Raw genomic sequence first — 18,893 nt, 5'->3', positions numbered from 1 at the left:
TGCAGCCCGCGATGCAGGGAAGAATTTTTTCAAAAATTTCTTTTTCAGTTGGGGCCGTATTGTGATACTACCTGCAGGTAGGTAGTACAACCAATTATTTGCTGCATCCTTGAGGGAGAAAGGGAAGACTCTAAGTTTGATCTACTCCTCAGCAATTTCTAGAAGTTTCAAACTGGAGCATACCATATCGAACTCCTGGATTTGTTTATGGGGTTCCTCTCCTGAGAGGCAATGGAATGTGGGTAAGAGGTGAATTAGTCCCGATTTCAGTTCGAATGAGGTATTTTTAGCTAGATTTGGAAATGTAATGCACAAAGGCTGCTGGGTCAATTCCGGAACAGCCAACTCCCTTAGTGTTCTTGCATTCGCCATATGGATGTCCTCTTGATTTGGGTCACTTGAATTAGCACCATTTGAATCTGTTGACTCAACCTCAGGATCTATCTCTGAGATACAGTGCTAGATTGCTCCTCTCTGAGCTGTCTAGTTTCTTTTCTAGTTTGGTGCGCAGTCTTTTTTACTTTCGGATCGAAAATCAATTCGCCTATACGAGAAGAACGAGGCATAAACTAGAAAAATGTCAGACAAATCCAAAGAAAACAACTTAAAAAGAAACAAAATTAACCAAAACATCGCTTCCCCGGCAACGGCACTAAAAATTTAACAGGTGTCGAATCTGTGCAATAATAATAATAAAATCTAACTACCACCAAAAGCAGTCATTAATTAATTCTAAGTACTGGAGTAGGGATTCTAAGTGTACAATGGGTTACTTGATTTATCTTATTCCCAAAGAGTTTGTTTAATCCGATATACTAGAATTAATTATTTGACTGAATTCACTAACTAGTAGACAGTGACAAGTAGGGTCGATTTCATAGAGAACGGGTAGGAAGTTGTTTCTTCCCAAGTCAATAGAATGAAATTGGGAGTTATTTAATGGAATGAAAGTGAAAATAAAATAAACAAAACTCAAAAACTAACTCACCAAGTACAACTCACAAAAAAAATAGCAATTAATAAAATTCTACCAAAAGGATCAACTTCTCAGGTACGGTCCAATTAAATGATCATCAATGCAAAGGTATTTCATTCATCCGTCACTAGGTTGATTATAGCTATCAACAAGCTCTCACAATCAGTTATTCCTTACTTTTTCGACAGTCAAAGTACGACCATTGACTGCTTCTCTAACCAGAAAACAACCCTAAGTACGACCGTAGGAATTTAATTATCCAGTTGCATTAAAATTAGAAGAACCCAACCCTAATCAATAAACACGCTACGAGAGTTTATTTAAATTAGATCTTACGTTTCCCCAAACAAAACCAATTATGATGGTTGCCACTAATTGTCAACTAAACGAACAATTACGGATTCAATTTAATTAACGTGACAGTAGGTTATTAAATTAAATTAAATATCCTGCTGTTGATATTCAATTAATAAAATACCCATGAACAATTAATCCAAAAAACGCACGAATAGTAACAAAATTGGAATAACTAATGAAAGTTTGATTAGATCTCACAGAACATCTCTCCTTGGGAGCACTTTCTCTTTCCTTGAGAGCACTTTACCTCCAATGGTGAGAACTCAAAATTTTTCAAATCCCAAATGAACAAATCCCGGCTAAAAGCACAAAGAATCTGCTCCACCAAAAGATCTCTCCTTGATAACCATAGCTTCTAGATCGGACATATTAATGGTAGGGTAGTCAAAGCAGAAGCACCCATAGTGTCTTTAACACTAATTCCAAAAGTATCAGTGGTTGAAGCGGCATTGCAAGTACATAGTGAAAGCGAGTTACACAGGCGATAGTGGGGGTCTACTTCACAGGCATAAAACCATCCATTTCAAGGCTTGCATCCCTTTTCTACCTTCTTTTTTCCAGTTTTCCTTTATCTCTGTGTTTTAGTATTTGTTTCTACTGTTGTCCTCTGTTTCTGTCTCATCCAGGTAAGCCTTTACCTAGCTGAAGAAAGCATTTTTTCTGTTCATCTGCACTTGTTTTGGTTAGTCCTATTTCATTGTTGGATAGGAGCTGGTATCCCCCTTTTCGCTCAAGCTATTACTATGGCGGAAGAACTGGCTCAAGCTATTCTAAGAGTGTACGATAACTGACCTGGAAGTAGGTGACTCTAGTATCAGTAGGCAGGAATGCGAGATTAGTCTTCTGGAGAAAATTTAGAGTGATAGAATAGTTAACTTCACTGGCCTAAAAAGCTTTGTTAGCACGGCTTGGGGCTTCCCAAGAGACTTGAAGGTCACAGAGCTAGGACCAAACTGTACCAATTTGTAATGTGTACCAATTTGTAATTCCTGATGAGGATATCCGAGAGAGGGTGGTGAACGGTGGCCCTTGGATCCTGGGCAACCAATTGTTAATATTGTGTAAATGATATGAAGGGATTGAAGATGACCCAAAGGCTTTTAAAATGGCACCACTGTGGGTGCAAATGTTGAACCTACTGGTTCACTGTCTATCAAAAGATGTTGGGAAGAAGATTGGTAAAACGGTGTCTAGGGGGGTAAATGAAGCTATTATCCCTCAAACAGGTGGGAAGGAAGGTAGGCACTTGAAGGTGCACGTTGTGGCTGACATATCTAGGCCATTACCTAGGGGATCAACTGTTAAGATGAATGGTGCGATGAAATGGATTAAGTTCCGGTACGAGAGATGCCTAGACTTCTGCTATGCTTGTGGAATTATTGGCCACAATGAGAAGGGATGTACATCAAGTGCCCCGGTGGGGAAAGGGCAACAAGAGATCCAGTATGGTCCTTGGATGATGGTAAATTATGGTAAAGACTCCCCGAAAAGGATAGTAACAAGTACAAACCCCTTCTAATAGAGTACATTGGGGTGTGGAAAATGGAGAGCTGGTTTGTAAGGAGCCAAGTCAAGGAGGAGGGGATAAGCAAATCAAGAAACAAGTGGGTAATAAGGAAGCTAGGGAGAGAAGTGTGGTGGTTGCCTTCAAAGAGGAGGTTACTAGGTTTCTTCATTCCAAGAGGGAAGGGTCGGAACAAATTCCACCAACTCCCCCTAGCAAAACAGTAGAGAAGGATGACTTACAAAGCAATACAGCAATGATGGAATTAAGAAAAGAGGGAGCAGAAGGAAGTAATGAAAAGGACAAAAATCTAGTAGTGACTATGGAGGTAGAGAGTAGTGAGAGGAGTGGAGCTCTTGAATACCATAAGGAGGACTTGGAAATGATGGAATCACAGGCATCAGGGGATGTACAAATAATCACGGATTACAACCAGATTATGGAGAAATAGAAGGGCATCAATGAGTTGTTACAGATTAGAATTTTTGATGAGAACATTGGAAGTAGTCAACAAGGAATGGGACAGCCTCAAGAATTGAAGGTTAGAGGGTCTACAAGAACTCTACGGAGAAGAGGCAGGAAAGCATTAAAACAGATTGACAGGAACAGTATGGCTCAACCTTTGCTGAGTAAACGAAAGGTTTGTCTGATTGAGAAGGAACAACTAGAAGTGGATAATATGGGGCAGGGGTCAAAGAGGAACAAAACGGATAGCCCGGGTGGGGGGAGCGAGACACAAGAAGAGGGAATGGGAACCAGCCTGATCTGGGTCCCCAACTACCAATAAGAGTGATGGTGTGGAATTACCAAGGTGCTGGGAGCCCCTTGACAATTTCCCATCTGAAGGAGTATAAAAAACTCCTCTCCCCAAACATTTTGTTTCCAAGTGAGACAAAAAAAAAGATCAAAATATATGAAAAAAATACTTAACTATGACTGCTGCTATGTGGTGGAAGCAATGAATAAGGCAGGGGGTATGGCATTGTTTTGGGACTTAGATGTTAAAATTTTGCAAGTGCAACACACTTCCTTCACTGTGGAAGCTAAGATTGAGGATTAGGAAAGTAAGTGCATTTGGTGGCTGATTGGCATCTACGCAAACTGTAACGATGCTATATGGAAATAGCAATGGAGGGAAGTGAATAGGAGGAGACAACTATGGGGAAACAAATGGTTGATAGCTGGGGATTTCAATGATATCACATCAAATTCAGAAAAGTGGGGAGGAGGATGTAGAGCTGAGTGGAGCTTCAATGACTTCAGGAACTTCATAAGTACAAATCAGTTGGTGGATCTGGGATTCGAATGGTAACCGTGGACATGGTGTAATAACTGGGGAAATGAAGGAGAAATCATGCAAAGGCTAGATAGAGCCATGAGTAGTGCAGATTGGAACCTGGAGTTTGAGAGTGTGAAATGCTCTCACATTAAAACATATGCCTCAGATCATTGCGCCTTGATGATAGACACTAAGCCTACGGTTGTGAGGAAACAAAGAAGGTTCTTTTTTGATAAAAGGTGGCTACAATATGAGAATATAGTTGAGGTCATCAAAGGAGCTTGGAAGGGAAATATTGAAGGTGCTCGGATGTACCAAGTGCAATCAAAATTGAGGAACTATAGAGTAGCCTTGCTTAAGTGGAGTAACAGCATTCACAAAAACTCCAAGGATAGGATAGATAACCTCAAAAAGCAACTGGACCAGACTAGAAAATCTGCTATGGACAACAAGAGAGAAAAGGTGGCCGGCCTGAAGACACAACTGATAGAGGCTTATAATGAGGAGGAAATCTATTGGAGTCAAAAAGCCAGGCTCAAATGGTTGCAAGAAGGAGACAGAAATACCCAATACTTCCATGCACAGGTAAATGGAAGAAGGAAACAAAACAGATTGCAAAGGCTCCAAAGGGAGGATGGTGGCTGGACTGAATCCGAAGAAGAAACTGGGAAAGTGATTGCTGACTACTACAGGAACCTCTTCGCCAAGTCTTCAGACAATAATGCTCAGGAGGTACTAGAGGGGTTCCCGACTACTATCACAGCAGAAATGAACAGGGACCTAACCAAGGAAGTGACAAAAGAAGAGATAAAAAATGCTTTCTTCACTATGGATTGCAATAAAGCTCCTGGCTCCGATGGTATGACCCCTTTATTTTTCCAAAAATTTTAGGAAATTATCAAAGAAGACATGGTAAATGCTATTCAAAGTTTCTTCCATTTTGGTTTTATGCTTAAAGCTATTAATCATACTATCATTTCCCTCATTTCCAAAATTCCCTATCCTACAAACATTAAGCAATATAGACCTATTAGTCTTTGCAATGTCGTGTATAAAGCTATATCCAAAATCATTGTAAATAGACTAAAGCCTATTCTCAATAACTGCATTAGGATCAATCAATCATCCTTTATACCTGGGAGGCACATCATTGATAACATTATCATTTCCCATGAATATTTGCACTTCCTTAAGAATAAAAGACTTGGGAAGGATGGTTATATGGCTGTGAAGTTGGATATGTCGAAAGCCTACGATAGAGTTGAATGGGAATTTTTATAAGCTATTATGAGCAAAATGGGGTTTTGTGAGAGGTGGATAAATTGGATTATGAATTGCATTAGAACAGTCTCATTTTCTTTCAATATAAATGGCGAATGCAAAGAGTATATCACATCTCAACGAGGGATCAGATAGGGCGACCCCTTGTCACCTTACCTCTTCCTCATATGTTCTGAAAGCTTGTCTAACCTTTTAAAAAATGCAGCTCAAGAAGGAAGGATAAGTAGAATCAAGATCAGTAGACGAGGCCCTTCAGTGACCCATCTTTTCTTTGCGGATGATTCGCTAATTTTTTGCAAGGCCTCATGTCAAGAAGCACAGGAACTGACAAAAATTCTGAGGAGCTACGAACAAGCATCAGGACAAATGATAAACCTCGACCAGTCTAGCGCCTTCTTTAGCAAAAATGTCAACTAGGAATCTAGGGAGGCGGTATGCAGCAAGCTAGAGGGAATTCAACAAGTAGTTCAAGGGAAATACTTGGGACTCCCAATGGTGGTCACCAGATGGAAGAAGCAATTGTTCAGATACATCAAGGAAAACATTGAACGTAGAATGCAAAACTGGAAATCCAAATTGCTAAACTCAGCTGGGAAAGAAATCTTGATCAAAGCAGTCTCAATGGCCATGCCCACTTACACTATGTCTTGTTTCAAATTGCCTTGCAGGTTATGTAAAGATATCTGTTCACTTCTATCAAAATTCTGGTGTGGTGAGCAAGACAACAAAGACAAAATTCATTGGGTGGCTTGGGAGAAGTTGACCAAGGAGAAGAAGAATGGTGGCCTCGGGTTTAAGGATTTACAAAGTTTTAATAGAGCCTTGCTAGCCAAACAGATTTGGAGAATCATAAGGAATCCAAATTTGTTGTCTAGCAAGATGCTAAAGGCAAAGTATTTCCCTAACAGCTGCATCCAGGAGAGCAAAGCCCCAAAGAACGCATCATGGTTTTGGCAAAGTATTATGAGCAGTAGAGAGGGTATGTGGAGGGGAGTAAGAAGACGCATAGGAAATGGAAAAAAAAACCAGCATTTGGAACGACCAATGGATCCTAAGCAATAGCAAAAGGAAACCTGTTATGGCCAAACCACAAGGATGCAAACTTGACAAAGTTGCTGACTTGATCAGTAACTTCAGGTGGAATAGACATCTCATTTTCAAGACGTTTTGTAAGGAGGATGCAGATAATATTTTGAAAATCCCAATCAATATCACGGGAAGAGATGATAACACCTTCTGGACAAGGAACATAAATGGGGAGTACACGGTGCAGTCTGGATACAAAATGGAAATGGAAAGAAAGGAGGAAGTGATTAGGAAAGAAGGTGAGGGAGTGGAAATAAGTTTTAACTCAGTGAGCCAGCAAGTGTGGAAGGTTCTGTGGAGCTTAAACATCAGCCACAAAGTTAAGATGTTCATTTGGAAAGGTCTCTCGGATGCGGTACCAGTCAAGGAGCTAATATGGAGGAGAATCAAAAGGGGAGATCCAATATGTTTTGTATGCGGTGAAGAGGTGGAAACACTGGAACACATGCTACTTAAATGCAGCAAAGAACAGGACATTTGGAAATTGGCTCCAATCCATTGGGATGGTATTGCATACAGAGCAGATAAATTCAAAAACTGGTGGGCAGGAGCTTCTGAAGTTAGATGTAGGAGACAAGGGAAAGATCATATAGGCCTTATGTCATATATATTGTGGCAGATCTGGAAAAGTAGGAACAACAAGGTGTTCAACAACAAAGCCAGGGACCCACCTGCAATTATAAACAAAGCATGCAGAGTTAGGGGGAATTTGAAAATGCAGTAGGGAAAGCTAGGCGTTGGAGCGAGGGGAAGATAGCAGTAGCTCAGCAACAAAGGGACCAAGAAGAAGAGCAGCCAGAGCAAGCCACAGGTGCAGGAACAACATTGAGAATCGCAATGCAATGGAGTAAAGAGGACAATATCGTTGGGTATGGCATTGTAGTGTATGATGGAACACAACATGAATTATTGGCTTGGGGGATGAAAGAAAGGGCAGTGGATAGCCAACTTCAACATTTGGTTGAAGATGTCAAGTTAGCCCAAATTTAGGCAGTCGAACAAGGTTGGCGTTTGATTAACATAGGTGTTCCTGACAAAAATTTGCTACAACAAATCCAGCAGACAAAACCACTGACAGAAAGAATTGTAACCGTGGTGCAAGATATGCGTGAGTTGAGCTCCATGTTTTACAAGTGCTCCTTCTACCTAGACATAGGCAACACTAATGATCTTAGTTTCCAGTTTAGTGCTCAAGCTTTGAGCAGTCATCAAGATATAGAATGGGTTAATCCCAATCTAATGTGCTAGATGCACAGCAAATGTATCGAGCCTTTGCTCGGATGTAAATACCTTTGGTCAAGTAATATATATTCCTATCGTTTCGAAAAAAAAGGTTAGATTTCACAGATGTTATGGACGCGCCCTCGCGTCGACCTTTGGGTAGAGGGGAAACCTAACCGCTTCTCATCGTGTCAATCTCGCGGGATTTAATTGATACCATTCAACTGAATTGCCACAAAGTTGTGAAAGAAGGAATAACGAAGGGACAGGTGAATAGTCTAGCGTCTCTTTTTGGGTTTCGTTTTCGTATTGGAGGCGCAAGCACAAGAACCAAACTCACTAAAAATTGCCCAGTGCAAAAGTAGAAGCAAAAAGCGTCTCAATCTTACAAAGCCAAAAAGCAAAAGAAAAGTCCCCAATGTCTGACAGATGGGACAAAGGAGAACTAAAGCTAATCTCCTTATATGACGTGAATCTGGTTTCGTTTCTATTGGCCGCCGAAAAGCAAGGAAGAGGACTCCGCACTTTACTTCCTCTTTGAAAAGAGTTTTGATCCTCTGCACCTTCGCAGCCCACGAGCCTCCTTTTGGTTTCCTAATTTTTCACTTGTTTTGCCAATCTCGCGGGGTTCGTCTTTTAGGTGTATCTCCTCAGTCTCTGGTATGGGTACGTCTTGAAATAAAGGATCTTCTTGAAATTTGCCTCAAGAGATCATTTTTAACACCAACCACCTACAATTTATACAAATATGAAATATGAGTGAAATCTCAATACTTAGCACAGTAGGTAACTAAAATTAGGACAAAATAACAGTGTAAAATGTGCCTAATAATTGCTCTATCACATGCCAAGAGATTTTCATAATCCTATATTGTAGTCCCACTTTGTTATCTGTAATTTTTTTTTCATATCGCTTTATGCTCAAATGCTTTGTAGGATCCAAAAATCCCCAAAAAAATTCCCAAGCATACATAGTAATTGTGGAAAGAAATTCTTGTCTCTATATATACCCTATAGCACGTGCACCAACCGTGCCTAACAAACTATTAGTAGATCACATCATGCTAATATTCAAATCCCTTTAATCTATATTCAAATCCATTAAATTTAGTTAGACTCAGACTCGGAGCCAAACCTTTATGGGTCTCAAAACATAAGTTTCGGTCTAGACCCTAATTGATCTGAATATCAGTTGTATTTTTCTGAACATATTGAATTAAAAATATACTAAAAATATATAGAATTCAAAAATAATATAAATACCAACCAATTTTTTTACAAATAATAAAATTAATATTCAAGAAGTTGAATGCAATATTATGAACTCAAAAAGAACTATTATTGACTGCTTCCATTTATTTTCAAAATTTTAACTGTATCCATGTCAAAGTTTTCAATTGTTTGCTTTTATTTTTTTTTTCTGAAAAAAGTTTGTAACAATTACAATGACATCTAGGATTAGTTTGAAAAAAAGAAAACAATCATGAAATCTTACTGTATTCAATTTAATGGCCATAAAGTATTAGATTATTTTATGAACTTACTAATATATATATATATGTGTGTGTGTGTGTGTGTTATTTAATTATATATACATGGATCTGAGTAGAGTTTGGGTTTGAGAAATTAACTCCATACCCTACCCAATAGGGATGGATACAGGTCAGGTACTTGCCTCATGCATCATTTGGCTGATCCAACCCGCATTTTGCGGGTCAGCCATTTTCTAACCCTTACCCACCCCGCATATCAGCGAATACCTAATTATCGAATATTTGCTGAGATAGGATTGGGTCAACGGGTACCCGTTCCGTCCCGTTTATCATTTAAATTTTTTAAAAAATGATTTATACTAATTTAATTTTATGTTTTACATATTCATATAAGATTTAATAAAGATTTTTTCTCAAGAAAAGTCTCCCACCAAGAAACAAACACGGGAAGAGAATACAAGTCAGAAAAAATTAAAAGAATTCAAAATCAATAAAAATTTGAAATAAGTAGCGCATTTTTTAAATATATATTCCACATTAATTAAACTCTTTTTTAAAATATATAAGATTATAACATCTACAAATGAATCTTGTAAACAAACTATAGTCTCCCACATTGTAATGCAATTTATTCAATGAAATTATTTATTTAATTCTAAAAATACTATTTTTATTGTATATGTATAAAAATAAAAACTAAAAAAAGATATACGAGGGGCAAGTTGAGTACCTAAGGTTTTTTAATTATGTAACCCTATCCCGTCCCACATCTAAGTAGGTATTTGATCCTCTTTTGACCGATCAAATAATATGAATCAAGTATCCTAATTTTCGTATCGGATTGGACATGGTGGATTTTCAAATTAGCGAGTATTTTTACCCACTCCTACTACCCAAGTATAATAGGTTTGGGTTGGATTTGGGTAAAATTTGACCCATTAACGTGCCTACTAGTTAGCATGTAAGAAGCAATTTTAAAGGGACCCATCTTAATTGTTAGGTTTATCTAATATACTCCTAACTATTGTTTATTGTGATTAATTTGATGGTTGCCTTTCTTCAATATCTACGAGGCCTTGTGCCATGTGAAGAATGAATTCAAATTACAAAGATCAAGTTGATAGATTTCGCTAAGGTAAAAAATTATTCAGTTATGTCAACTTAAACTTCGGTGCTTGGTTTCTGAAAAGTTTTGTGACATTGTAACATTCTAACATTTATGCTTGCTAAATTAAGTGCTTTATTACTCTTCGTGTGGCATTCGCAGCTACAGAAGAAAATTGTCAACACAGAAATTGAGGATAAAAGATTGACCTCCCTGCAGCATTACTAACATAGAGTGGCATAATAAAACTGAGGGGAAAGAAACAAAAAGAGAGCTGTTTGATAGTGGTTGAATTGTTTCCAAATACACATGGTTTTGGTAAAATAATGTGTCATGTATGCAGATCTACTAGTATAAAAAATGTGTTACATTAAAAGTATAGGAAAAAATTAATCCTTGAACTTATAGAAATGAGTGTGATGTGGAACAATTGTAGATTTTTTGTTTGATTCTAATGGTAGTTAGTTACATTTGAAAATTTTTAATCACATTAAATTCAGTTATGATGAAGAAGGAGAAGCATAAAATAAGATGGGATTACACCAAGTCATTGGCATTGGTGTGGTGATCCGCAGCTGTGATGGTTAGTTCATTGCTGGCTTATCCAAGAATCTACGTATCCTTAGTGCAAAGTTGGCAGAGGCTCTTGCTGCAAGGGAGGCGGTTTCACTGGCTAAGATATTGATGATCCCAAGCTTCATTCTTGAGGAGGACGCGTTCTCAGTTATAAAGCATATTAGTAGCTCAGACGAGATCCTCTCTAAATTAGGCACTGTATTAGAGGATATCCGTATCACCTTGTCCAACAAACACCTTGTGGATGTAGTCTAGATTCCTAGAGATGCAAATAAGGTTGCACATAGTTTAGCAAATTTTGCTAAAACATCCAACCTTCTTGAATCTTTTTTGGTGCTCTCCCTCGATTTTGTTAAATAGTCAGTGTTGGATGATTTCCAGCAATTTTCGAGATTAATACAATGTTTAACTTCTTTAAAAAAAATAAGATGGAATTACATGAACACTATCCATAAGAAAGAACTAAGGATACAACGAACAAACCTCAAAATAAACAAGATTCAACATGATCTAGGATGTGAAAAAACTCATACAATTAAAATTTTTGATTAAAATTGAATAATATTTGATGAAAGAGTTTATATAAAAGATTCTAGATATGCTTATTTATAGATTTCAACAGTCTAAAATAAATAGGAAAAAGAATAAGTATAACCTAAAGCGAACAAACTTCATGTCTGGTCTTCACGAGGATCTGCCCGTAGAACCATTGCTCTAAGAGCCGGATCCATGTCATGGATCTTAGATAGAGGTTAAGCCTCCTCTTTAATTTTGGGAGTAGGATCTAGCCCTTTGCTGATGGGATTTGGTTCCAAATCTCTCCTGAAGACCAGAATTGCGATTCCTTTCTTATTTTAGCCTTTTCTTTCAATACTTTATTTCAGCCTATTTCTTGCATACAACACTTTATTTACTAAATATGAATAAACTCAATAAAAATAAACAACTATTAAAGCCACAATATAGCTACATTACTTTTGAACCCTAAGCAGTTTTCTTGAGTAATTTGATTGATACAGACGATGGGTTCTTGAATCCATGATTCCTCATTCTTTATCAAGTTATCACCCTGGTGGGAGAACACTTGATAACTAGTAAATCCATGTACTAGTAACATCTAAGGAAGTTGAGAAGGGGAAAAATGAAAAGGACAAGTGTCAAATCATGGATAGTAAATTGACAAATGTTGATCAGGTTTTAACATGCAAAACGCAAAAGCATAAGTGAGCAAGTGACAGAGTATTAGAGACATATGGAGATGGCACCTCACCCAAGATTTTGAGATCTCAGGTCGCAAACTTGCATGTTGCACTGTAGCTACAATGTCTACCAAACCGCTAAAAAGGTATAAATACCCAACTAAAACCAGGTAATTAAAGGGGGATCTTTTTTTTTTCTTTCATCATTCATTATTAAAATACTTTCTTCCCACTTATTTCTCTTACTAACTTGAGCGTCAGAGTTAATTTCAGGGGAGAAAGCCTAGCTCTTTTTCAAGCCTGCAAAGTTAAACGAGAAGCAAGATTATCAAGTCAATTACAAGCAGATACAACTTTTTGCTTTTGTAAGAGTATTGATGGAAAACGGAGAAGGAGTGATTTCCATTTTTCTTTACTAGTTCAAATTATAAAATAAAAATAAACATTCTCTAAAGAAAAAGAATTCCTTATCCAGTTCTAGTTTAGTTCGTAGAAGTCATTCCAATAATTTTTCATCATTCTAATACTGTAGTCCTGCTTAGCTTTATTGTTTTTCCAAGTTGCTTTATACTTAGAAGGATCCAAAATTCCCAAAAGAATTTCCAAGCATACATAGTAAAAGTCAAAAAAAAACTTGTAAGTCTATATACAGTCTATCACCTGCGCAAGGCGTGCCTAAAATCTATTAATAGAGTACACAATGCTTGAACTAGCGGAGACAGTGTTAGTTTTTCTTTAGACCCCATGGCGGAGGAACTAGCGGATGCGATAAGAAAGTTTGATCTTTCAGATAAAGAGCTCGAAGGAACTGACCTGGGTGTTGTTGAGATAGATATAGGTATCCAAGAATGTCAGTTGAGTTTAGTGGGGAGAATCAAGGGTGAGAAAGTGGCCAACTTTGTTGGGGTCAAGAATTTTGTGACCACAGCTTGGGGCTATCCGAGGAATCTAAGGATCATAGAATTGGGGCCAAATTTGTTTCAGTTCTATGTTCCTAATAGGGAGGACAGAGACAGAATAGTAGGAGAAGGACCATGGGTCATGGACAACCAAATTTTGGTGATGAAACATTGGGTGGAAGGAATAGAAGATGATATTTCTGCTTTTGACCTGGCACCTTTCTGGGTTCAAGTATGGAATTTACCTGTGCACTGGATATCTAAGGAAGTGGGGAGGAAAATAGGTGCGATCTTTCAGGAGGTAAAGGACGTACTGGTGCCTCAAGTAGGAGGAAAAGAAGGAAGACATTTAAAGCTTCTAGTGGTACTGGATACCTCTCTACCTCTGCTTAGGGGGACGACAGTGAAAGTCAATGGAGCCTTGAAATGGTTGAATTTCAGATATGAAAGGTGTCCAGACTTCTGTTACAAGTGTGGAATGGTTGGCCATGGAGAGAAGTCCTGCAAGGCAATAATACAGATAAGCAGAGGAAAGCAGGAACATCAGTATGGACCATGGATGAGAGCCAATATAGGGAGAGGCTCTCCGCAGAAGGAACATCAGAACAAGTACAATTCTGAGAAGAGCTATTGGGGCTTTAAAGATGGGGATATGGTTCTGTTAAACCCAAAGGCTAAGGAGAACATGGAACACAGACATAAGGACTCGATGACTGGGAGACAGGAAACTCTTAGACAGGTTAATGCAGAAAGTCAGACAGCAAAGGAGGGGTCTAGAGAGAGAGGAGGTCATGAGGCTCAGAAACGAAGTTGTGGGGTGAGTAGCAATGAATTGAACAGGCAAAGATCAACTCCAGCTTGCAGTAAAAGTCAGAAGGAAAAAAGCACCACAGAAGCTTCTGGGACTCCCAATGGGGAGAAGGATAACTGTGAGTTACAAGGAGGAAGGATAAGTATCTCTGAGGAGCAAGATATAAACTCGATAATTAAAGGTGATTTGGACAGTAAAGGACTTGAGCAAATAGCTAGTGAGCTGATGCAAGTATCAGTGGTGGAGGAAGGCCCTGGTAGCCCTGTAATAGATGTAATGCATATTGATCCAGGTAGCTCTGATTTGGGTACAAAGGCTGTTCAGAAATACAACAGCAAAATGAAAAAATAGCTGAGGTCTCCCAAAATTTCTAGGCAGCCTTTGAGAGAACTTAGTGGGAACAAGATGAGGACTCGCCAGCAAGGGAAAAGAAAAATTAACCTGGTGGATGAGGATATGGTGGAAGTACATGTAAATGAGTTGGTCCCCAAGAGAAACAAAATGGCAGTTGGGGGAAGGCATCTGAGCGAGGAACTAGAGGGGGAAGGGGCCAACCTTAACTGGCCCCTCAAGTTACAATGAAGGTTTTGGTGTGGAACTGTCAAGGAGCAGGGAGCCCCTTGACAGTTCCCCAGTTGAGGGAGGCTAATAACCTCCTCTCCCCGAATATGATATTCCTAAGTGAAACCAAAAACAGGTTCCATTACATGAAAAAGGTACAAAAAATTTTGAGGTTTGAGGAAAGTGTGATTGTGGAAGCTATGGACAGGAAAGAAGGCATGGCTTTGTTTTGGAATAAGGATGTAGAGGTTAAGCAAGTTGTTACAACAGCCCTTACTATAGAGGCTCTGGTGCTTGACCCTGACAAGCAGATTGAATGGTGGTTCATTGGAGTTTACATGAGCTGTGACCCTATTATTAGGAGACAACAGTGGAATGTGCTGACCAGGAGAAAGCAGTTGTGGGGTGATAAATGGCTATTAGCAGGAGACTTCAATGACATACTCTCTAATGAAGAGAAATGGGGGGGACGAGCAAGAGAAGACAGGAGTTTCAAGGACTTTAACAGTTTTATTGAGAATAACAGCCTGGTAGATCTAGGATTCAATGGTAACCCCTGGACTTGGAGCAACAACTGGGAGGATGAGGGGGAGATAAGGCAAAGGCTGGACAGAGAATTGAGCACCATAAATTGGTGGCAAAATTTCGACAAGGCTAAATGTGAACATGTGGAGACCCTCGGATCAGATCATAGCATGTTGCTTATAGATAATTGGCCTAGAATAGAGAAAAGAAGGTCCAGATTCTTCTTTGATAAGCGTTGGCTTAAGAGGGAAGATATAAATCAAGTGGTGGTGCAAGCTTGGCAACAAACAGTTGAAGGAAATAGGATGTATAGGATTACTAGACAGATTGCTAATTGCAGAGTGGCTTTACTCAAATGGAAAAACAGCTTCACAGGAAACACTTTGCTAAGAATCAACCAAGTGAAGCAACAGATCAAGGAAATCAAAGACTCGAGGGATTCAGGATACAAGGATAAGATGGCTGAGCTAAAACGTCAGTTGAAAGAGGCTTACTCTGAAGAAGAGCAGTATTGGGCCCAGAAAGCAAGGATTGATTGGTTGAGAGAAGGGGATAAGAACACAAAGTTCTTCCATGCCTGCGTGAAGGGAAGAAGAAGGAAAAACAGAATGCTTAACATTCAACGAGAAAATGGAACGTGGACCAATAGTGAGGAGGAGCTGGGGAAAGAAGTAGCAAATTACTATAGAATTCTGTTCACTAGTTCTGGCTGTGAGGGTCTAGATGAGATTCTAAGTGGTCTACCTTCTACTATTACTACTGAGATGAATGATAAGCTAACTAAAGAGGTTGATGAACTGGAAATCAAAACAGCTCTTTTCTCTATGAACCCAAATAAGGCTCCAGGTCAAGATGGTATGACTCCTTTGTTCTTTCAAAAATTTTGGCATGTAGTTAAATCAGATTTAATTGCTGCCATTAGGTCTTTTTTCCATTCAAGCCATATGCCCAAATCCTGGAATCATACGGTCATTTCTCTCATTCCCAAAACACAGAATCCTACTAATCTGAAGAGCTATAGGCCAATTAGCCTCTGTAATGTACTTTATAAAGTGATTTCAAAAATATTGGCCAATAGACTCAAGGATGTGTTAAGCTATTGCATTAGCAAAAATCAAGCAGCTTTTATCCCAGGTAGGCAAATCCTTGACAATGTCATTTTGTCTCATGAATATTTGCATTACATGAAAAACAAAAAATAAGGTCAGAATGGTTTTATGGCTGTGAAACTTGACATGTCCAAAGCCTACGACAGAGTGGAGTGGAAATTCCTTGATTCCATGATGGCTAAGATGGGCTTCGGTACGGTCTGGAGGCAATGGATCTGGAGCTGCCTTACCTCAGTCACTTACTCCTTTAATATTAATGGAGAGCCTAAAGAGTTTGTAATTCCAGAAAGAGGAATTAGACAAGGCGATCCGCTATCACCTTATCTTTTCCTTTTATGTTCAGAAGGCTTTTCCAATTTATTGAAGTAGGCTGAAGGAAATAAAAGAATCTCTGGGATGAAGATAAGCAGGTATGGTCCAAGTATGACTCATTTATTCTTTGCAGACGATTCTTTAATCTTCTGTAAAGCTGAAAGAGAGGAAGCCAGTGAACTTATTCAAATCCTGAGGAGGTATGAGAAGGGGTCTGGTCAATCCATCAATCTGGAAAAATCCTCCGTGTTCTTCAGTAGTAATGTGGATTATCAGAGGAGAAGGGAAGTGAGGCAAAGTTTAGGCACAATTCAGGTTGCTACACAAGGGAGATATCTGGGACTACCTATGGTGATACCAAGATCTAAACAGCAAGTGTTTGGCTACATCAAGGACAGTATTAGCAGGAGAATGGCAAGCTGGAAGAACAAGCTGCTCAGCCAAGGTGGGAAGGAGGTATTACTGAAGGCAGTGTCTATGGCAATGCCAGTCTATACAATGTCCTGCTTTAAGCTGCCAAACAAACTCTGCAAAGAGGTGTCTTCCATGTTTGCTAACTACTGGTGGGGTGAAACTGAAGGGAAAAATAAGATGCATTGATGCTCATGGGGGAGATTGTCTAAGGAGAAAAAAGTGGGAGGATTGGGATTCAAGGACCTGCAGAACTTTAACAAAGCCTTGCTAGCTAAACAGGTATGGAGACTGATTTCTAAACCAAACCTATTGGTTAGCAAGGTCTTGAGAGCAAAGTACTACCATACGGACTCAATTTTTAGGTGCAAAGTTCCAAAATGTGCATCGTGGATTTGGCAAAGCCTGATGAATGCTAGAGATTTGGTGCAGAATGGAACTAGGAAAAAGATAGGCAATGGCAAGGCAACCAACATTTGGAGGGACAACTGGATTCCGGGAAATAGGGATGGCAAAGTCACCTCTGTGATGCCTCTGAATTGCAAAATCAAAAGAGTAGAGGAGTTGATCTGTGGCTTTCGATGGAGGATACCACTTGTATTTAGGACCTTTAACAGGAAGGAGGCAGAGGAAATTCTGGAGATTCCTATTAGTATATCAGGAAAGGATGATAGCAATTACTGGATACATAGCGGCAATGGCATCTACACTGTCAACTCAGGTTACAAGGCATTGTGCAGAGGAACTGTTCAATACAAAGAAAGAAGAGAGAATGAGGCGGAAACTAGTATAGCAAGTTCTTATGAAAAGCAGTGGAAGTGGATGTGGAGGCTGAACGTTAAGAGCAAGATCAAACATTTCCTTTGGAAGTGCCTACATGGTTTATTACCAGTCAACAGCCTGGTTTTTAAAAGAACACACAAAGGTGATCCAATCTGTGGTGGCTGTGGTGAACAAGAAGAGTCAATTGAACACATGTTTTTCCAATGCAGCAAAGCACAAGAGGTGTGGAAAATGGCTCCATTACAATGGGATGGGTTAAGGGAACAGACAGGGAATTTTCAAGCTTGGTGGACTGCTCTTCTGGAAGCTACATGCAGGACAGAAGGAAAGGAGCATATAGAGCTCACTGTGAACATCCTCTGGCAACTCTGGAAAAGGAGAAATGAATGGCAATTCAATGCCAAACACAGGCACCCTTGGAAAATAATCCAAAAGGCTCTACAGGAATGGCAAGAACAAAAAGATGTCCAGAGCAAGCAGGAAATAGTCACTGAAGATGCGGTAAGAGCAGATGAGGAAGTTGATCAGGAGGAGGCAGGAAGGAATGAAATTCAGATCAGAATATCAACTAAGGAGCAAGACCAATCCAACCGAGTTGGCATGGGGATTTTTGCATCTACCTTCAACAATCATTGGGTGGCTGCATGGGCACTTTTTGACAGAAAAACAGTGAATCAGTTGCAGTCTACTGCAGAAGCTGTGAAAATGGCCATCATAAAGGCTAGACACCAGCAATGGAAGGAAATTGTTGTCCACATCACCAGCCCCCAGCTACTGAAGATGATAAAGGAAAGGAAGGCAAAGGACATCAAAATGGCTACTTTGATAGATGATATTAACGATCTCAGGTCCTTATTTCAGAAATGCTCCTTTTGTTTAGATAGGAGCTTAGACTCTAGATGTGAAGCGATTAGTGATTATGCTTTAGGCATATTTCAAGATGAGGAATGGATTAATCCTCAGTGTGTCTAACACTCTTGTATAGAATTCCTTGAGCCTTTGCTCATATAAGTTTTTTTGCCAATCAATACAAATATCTAACGTTGCAGGAAAAAAAAAAAGTACACAATGCTTGCAAGGGGTACTATTATCCGGCCTCAGCATCTTTATGCATCATATGTATGTGTTCATGTCAATCGCCATTCTGCATAATTTAAAATTTCACATCCTCAATGGAAATTACTTAGGTTAATTTAAAATTGAATTGTGATATATTGGTTGAATGATGGTGATTTGATTGACTTGTGCTTTATCTAACTACGGCAATTATGTATCATTAGTCAAAGAATGCATATTTAATAGGTTCAAGAGAGATCCCTAATTTGTTTGGTTTCATAAATTTTGAGTCATCCCCATCATGCCTTGTATTAATTATGATGAATGCTGGGAGAAAGAGTAGAATATT

The 18,893-nt window shown here is 39.1% G+C and overlaps 3 protein-coding genes across 3 annotated transcripts; all 3 read left to right on the top strand.

Moving 5' to 3' along the window:
- The first annotated feature begins 4,212 nt into the window (after positions 1 to 4,212).
- Positions 4,213 to 6,371, top strand: LOC140008670 (uncharacterized). The gene is made up of 3 exons (XM_072053511.1): positions 4,213 to 4,975; positions 6,066 to 6,109; positions 6,306 to 6,371. The coding sequence occupies exons 1-3, from the start codon at positions 4,213 to 4,215 to the stop codon at positions 6,369 to 6,371; spliced, it is 873 nt and encodes a 290-aa protein (XP_071909612.1).
- A 7,994-nt stretch (positions 6,372 to 14,365) lies between these two features.
- LOC140008669 (uncharacterized) lies at positions 14,366 to 16,894 on the top strand. The gene is made up of 2 exons (XM_072053510.1): positions 14,366 to 15,728; positions 16,428 to 16,894. The coding sequence occupies exons 1-2, from the start codon at positions 14,366 to 14,368 to the stop codon at positions 16,892 to 16,894; spliced, it is 1,830 nt and encodes a 609-aa protein (XP_071909611.1).
- Positions 16,895 to 17,113: 219 nt separating this feature from the next.
- Positions 17,114 to 18,460, top strand: LOC140008668 (uncharacterized). Its single transcript, XM_072053509.1, has one exon. The coding sequence runs from the start codon at positions 17,114 to 17,116 to the stop codon at positions 18,458 to 18,460; it is 1,347 nt and encodes a 448-aa protein (XP_071909610.1).
- Positions 18,461 to 18,893: the final 433 nt, after the last annotated feature.

The sequence above is a fragment of the Coffea arabica genome, chromosome 6c, assembly GCF_036785885.1.
Source record: "Coffea arabica cultivar ET-39 chromosome 6c, Coffea Arabica ET-39 HiFi, whole genome shotgun sequence".
Classification (NCBI taxonomy): domain Eukaryota; kingdom Viridiplantae; phylum Streptophyta; class Magnoliopsida; order Gentianales; family Rubiaceae; genus Coffea; species Coffea arabica.
This window is presented reverse-complemented; position numbering and strand designations above follow the sequence as displayed.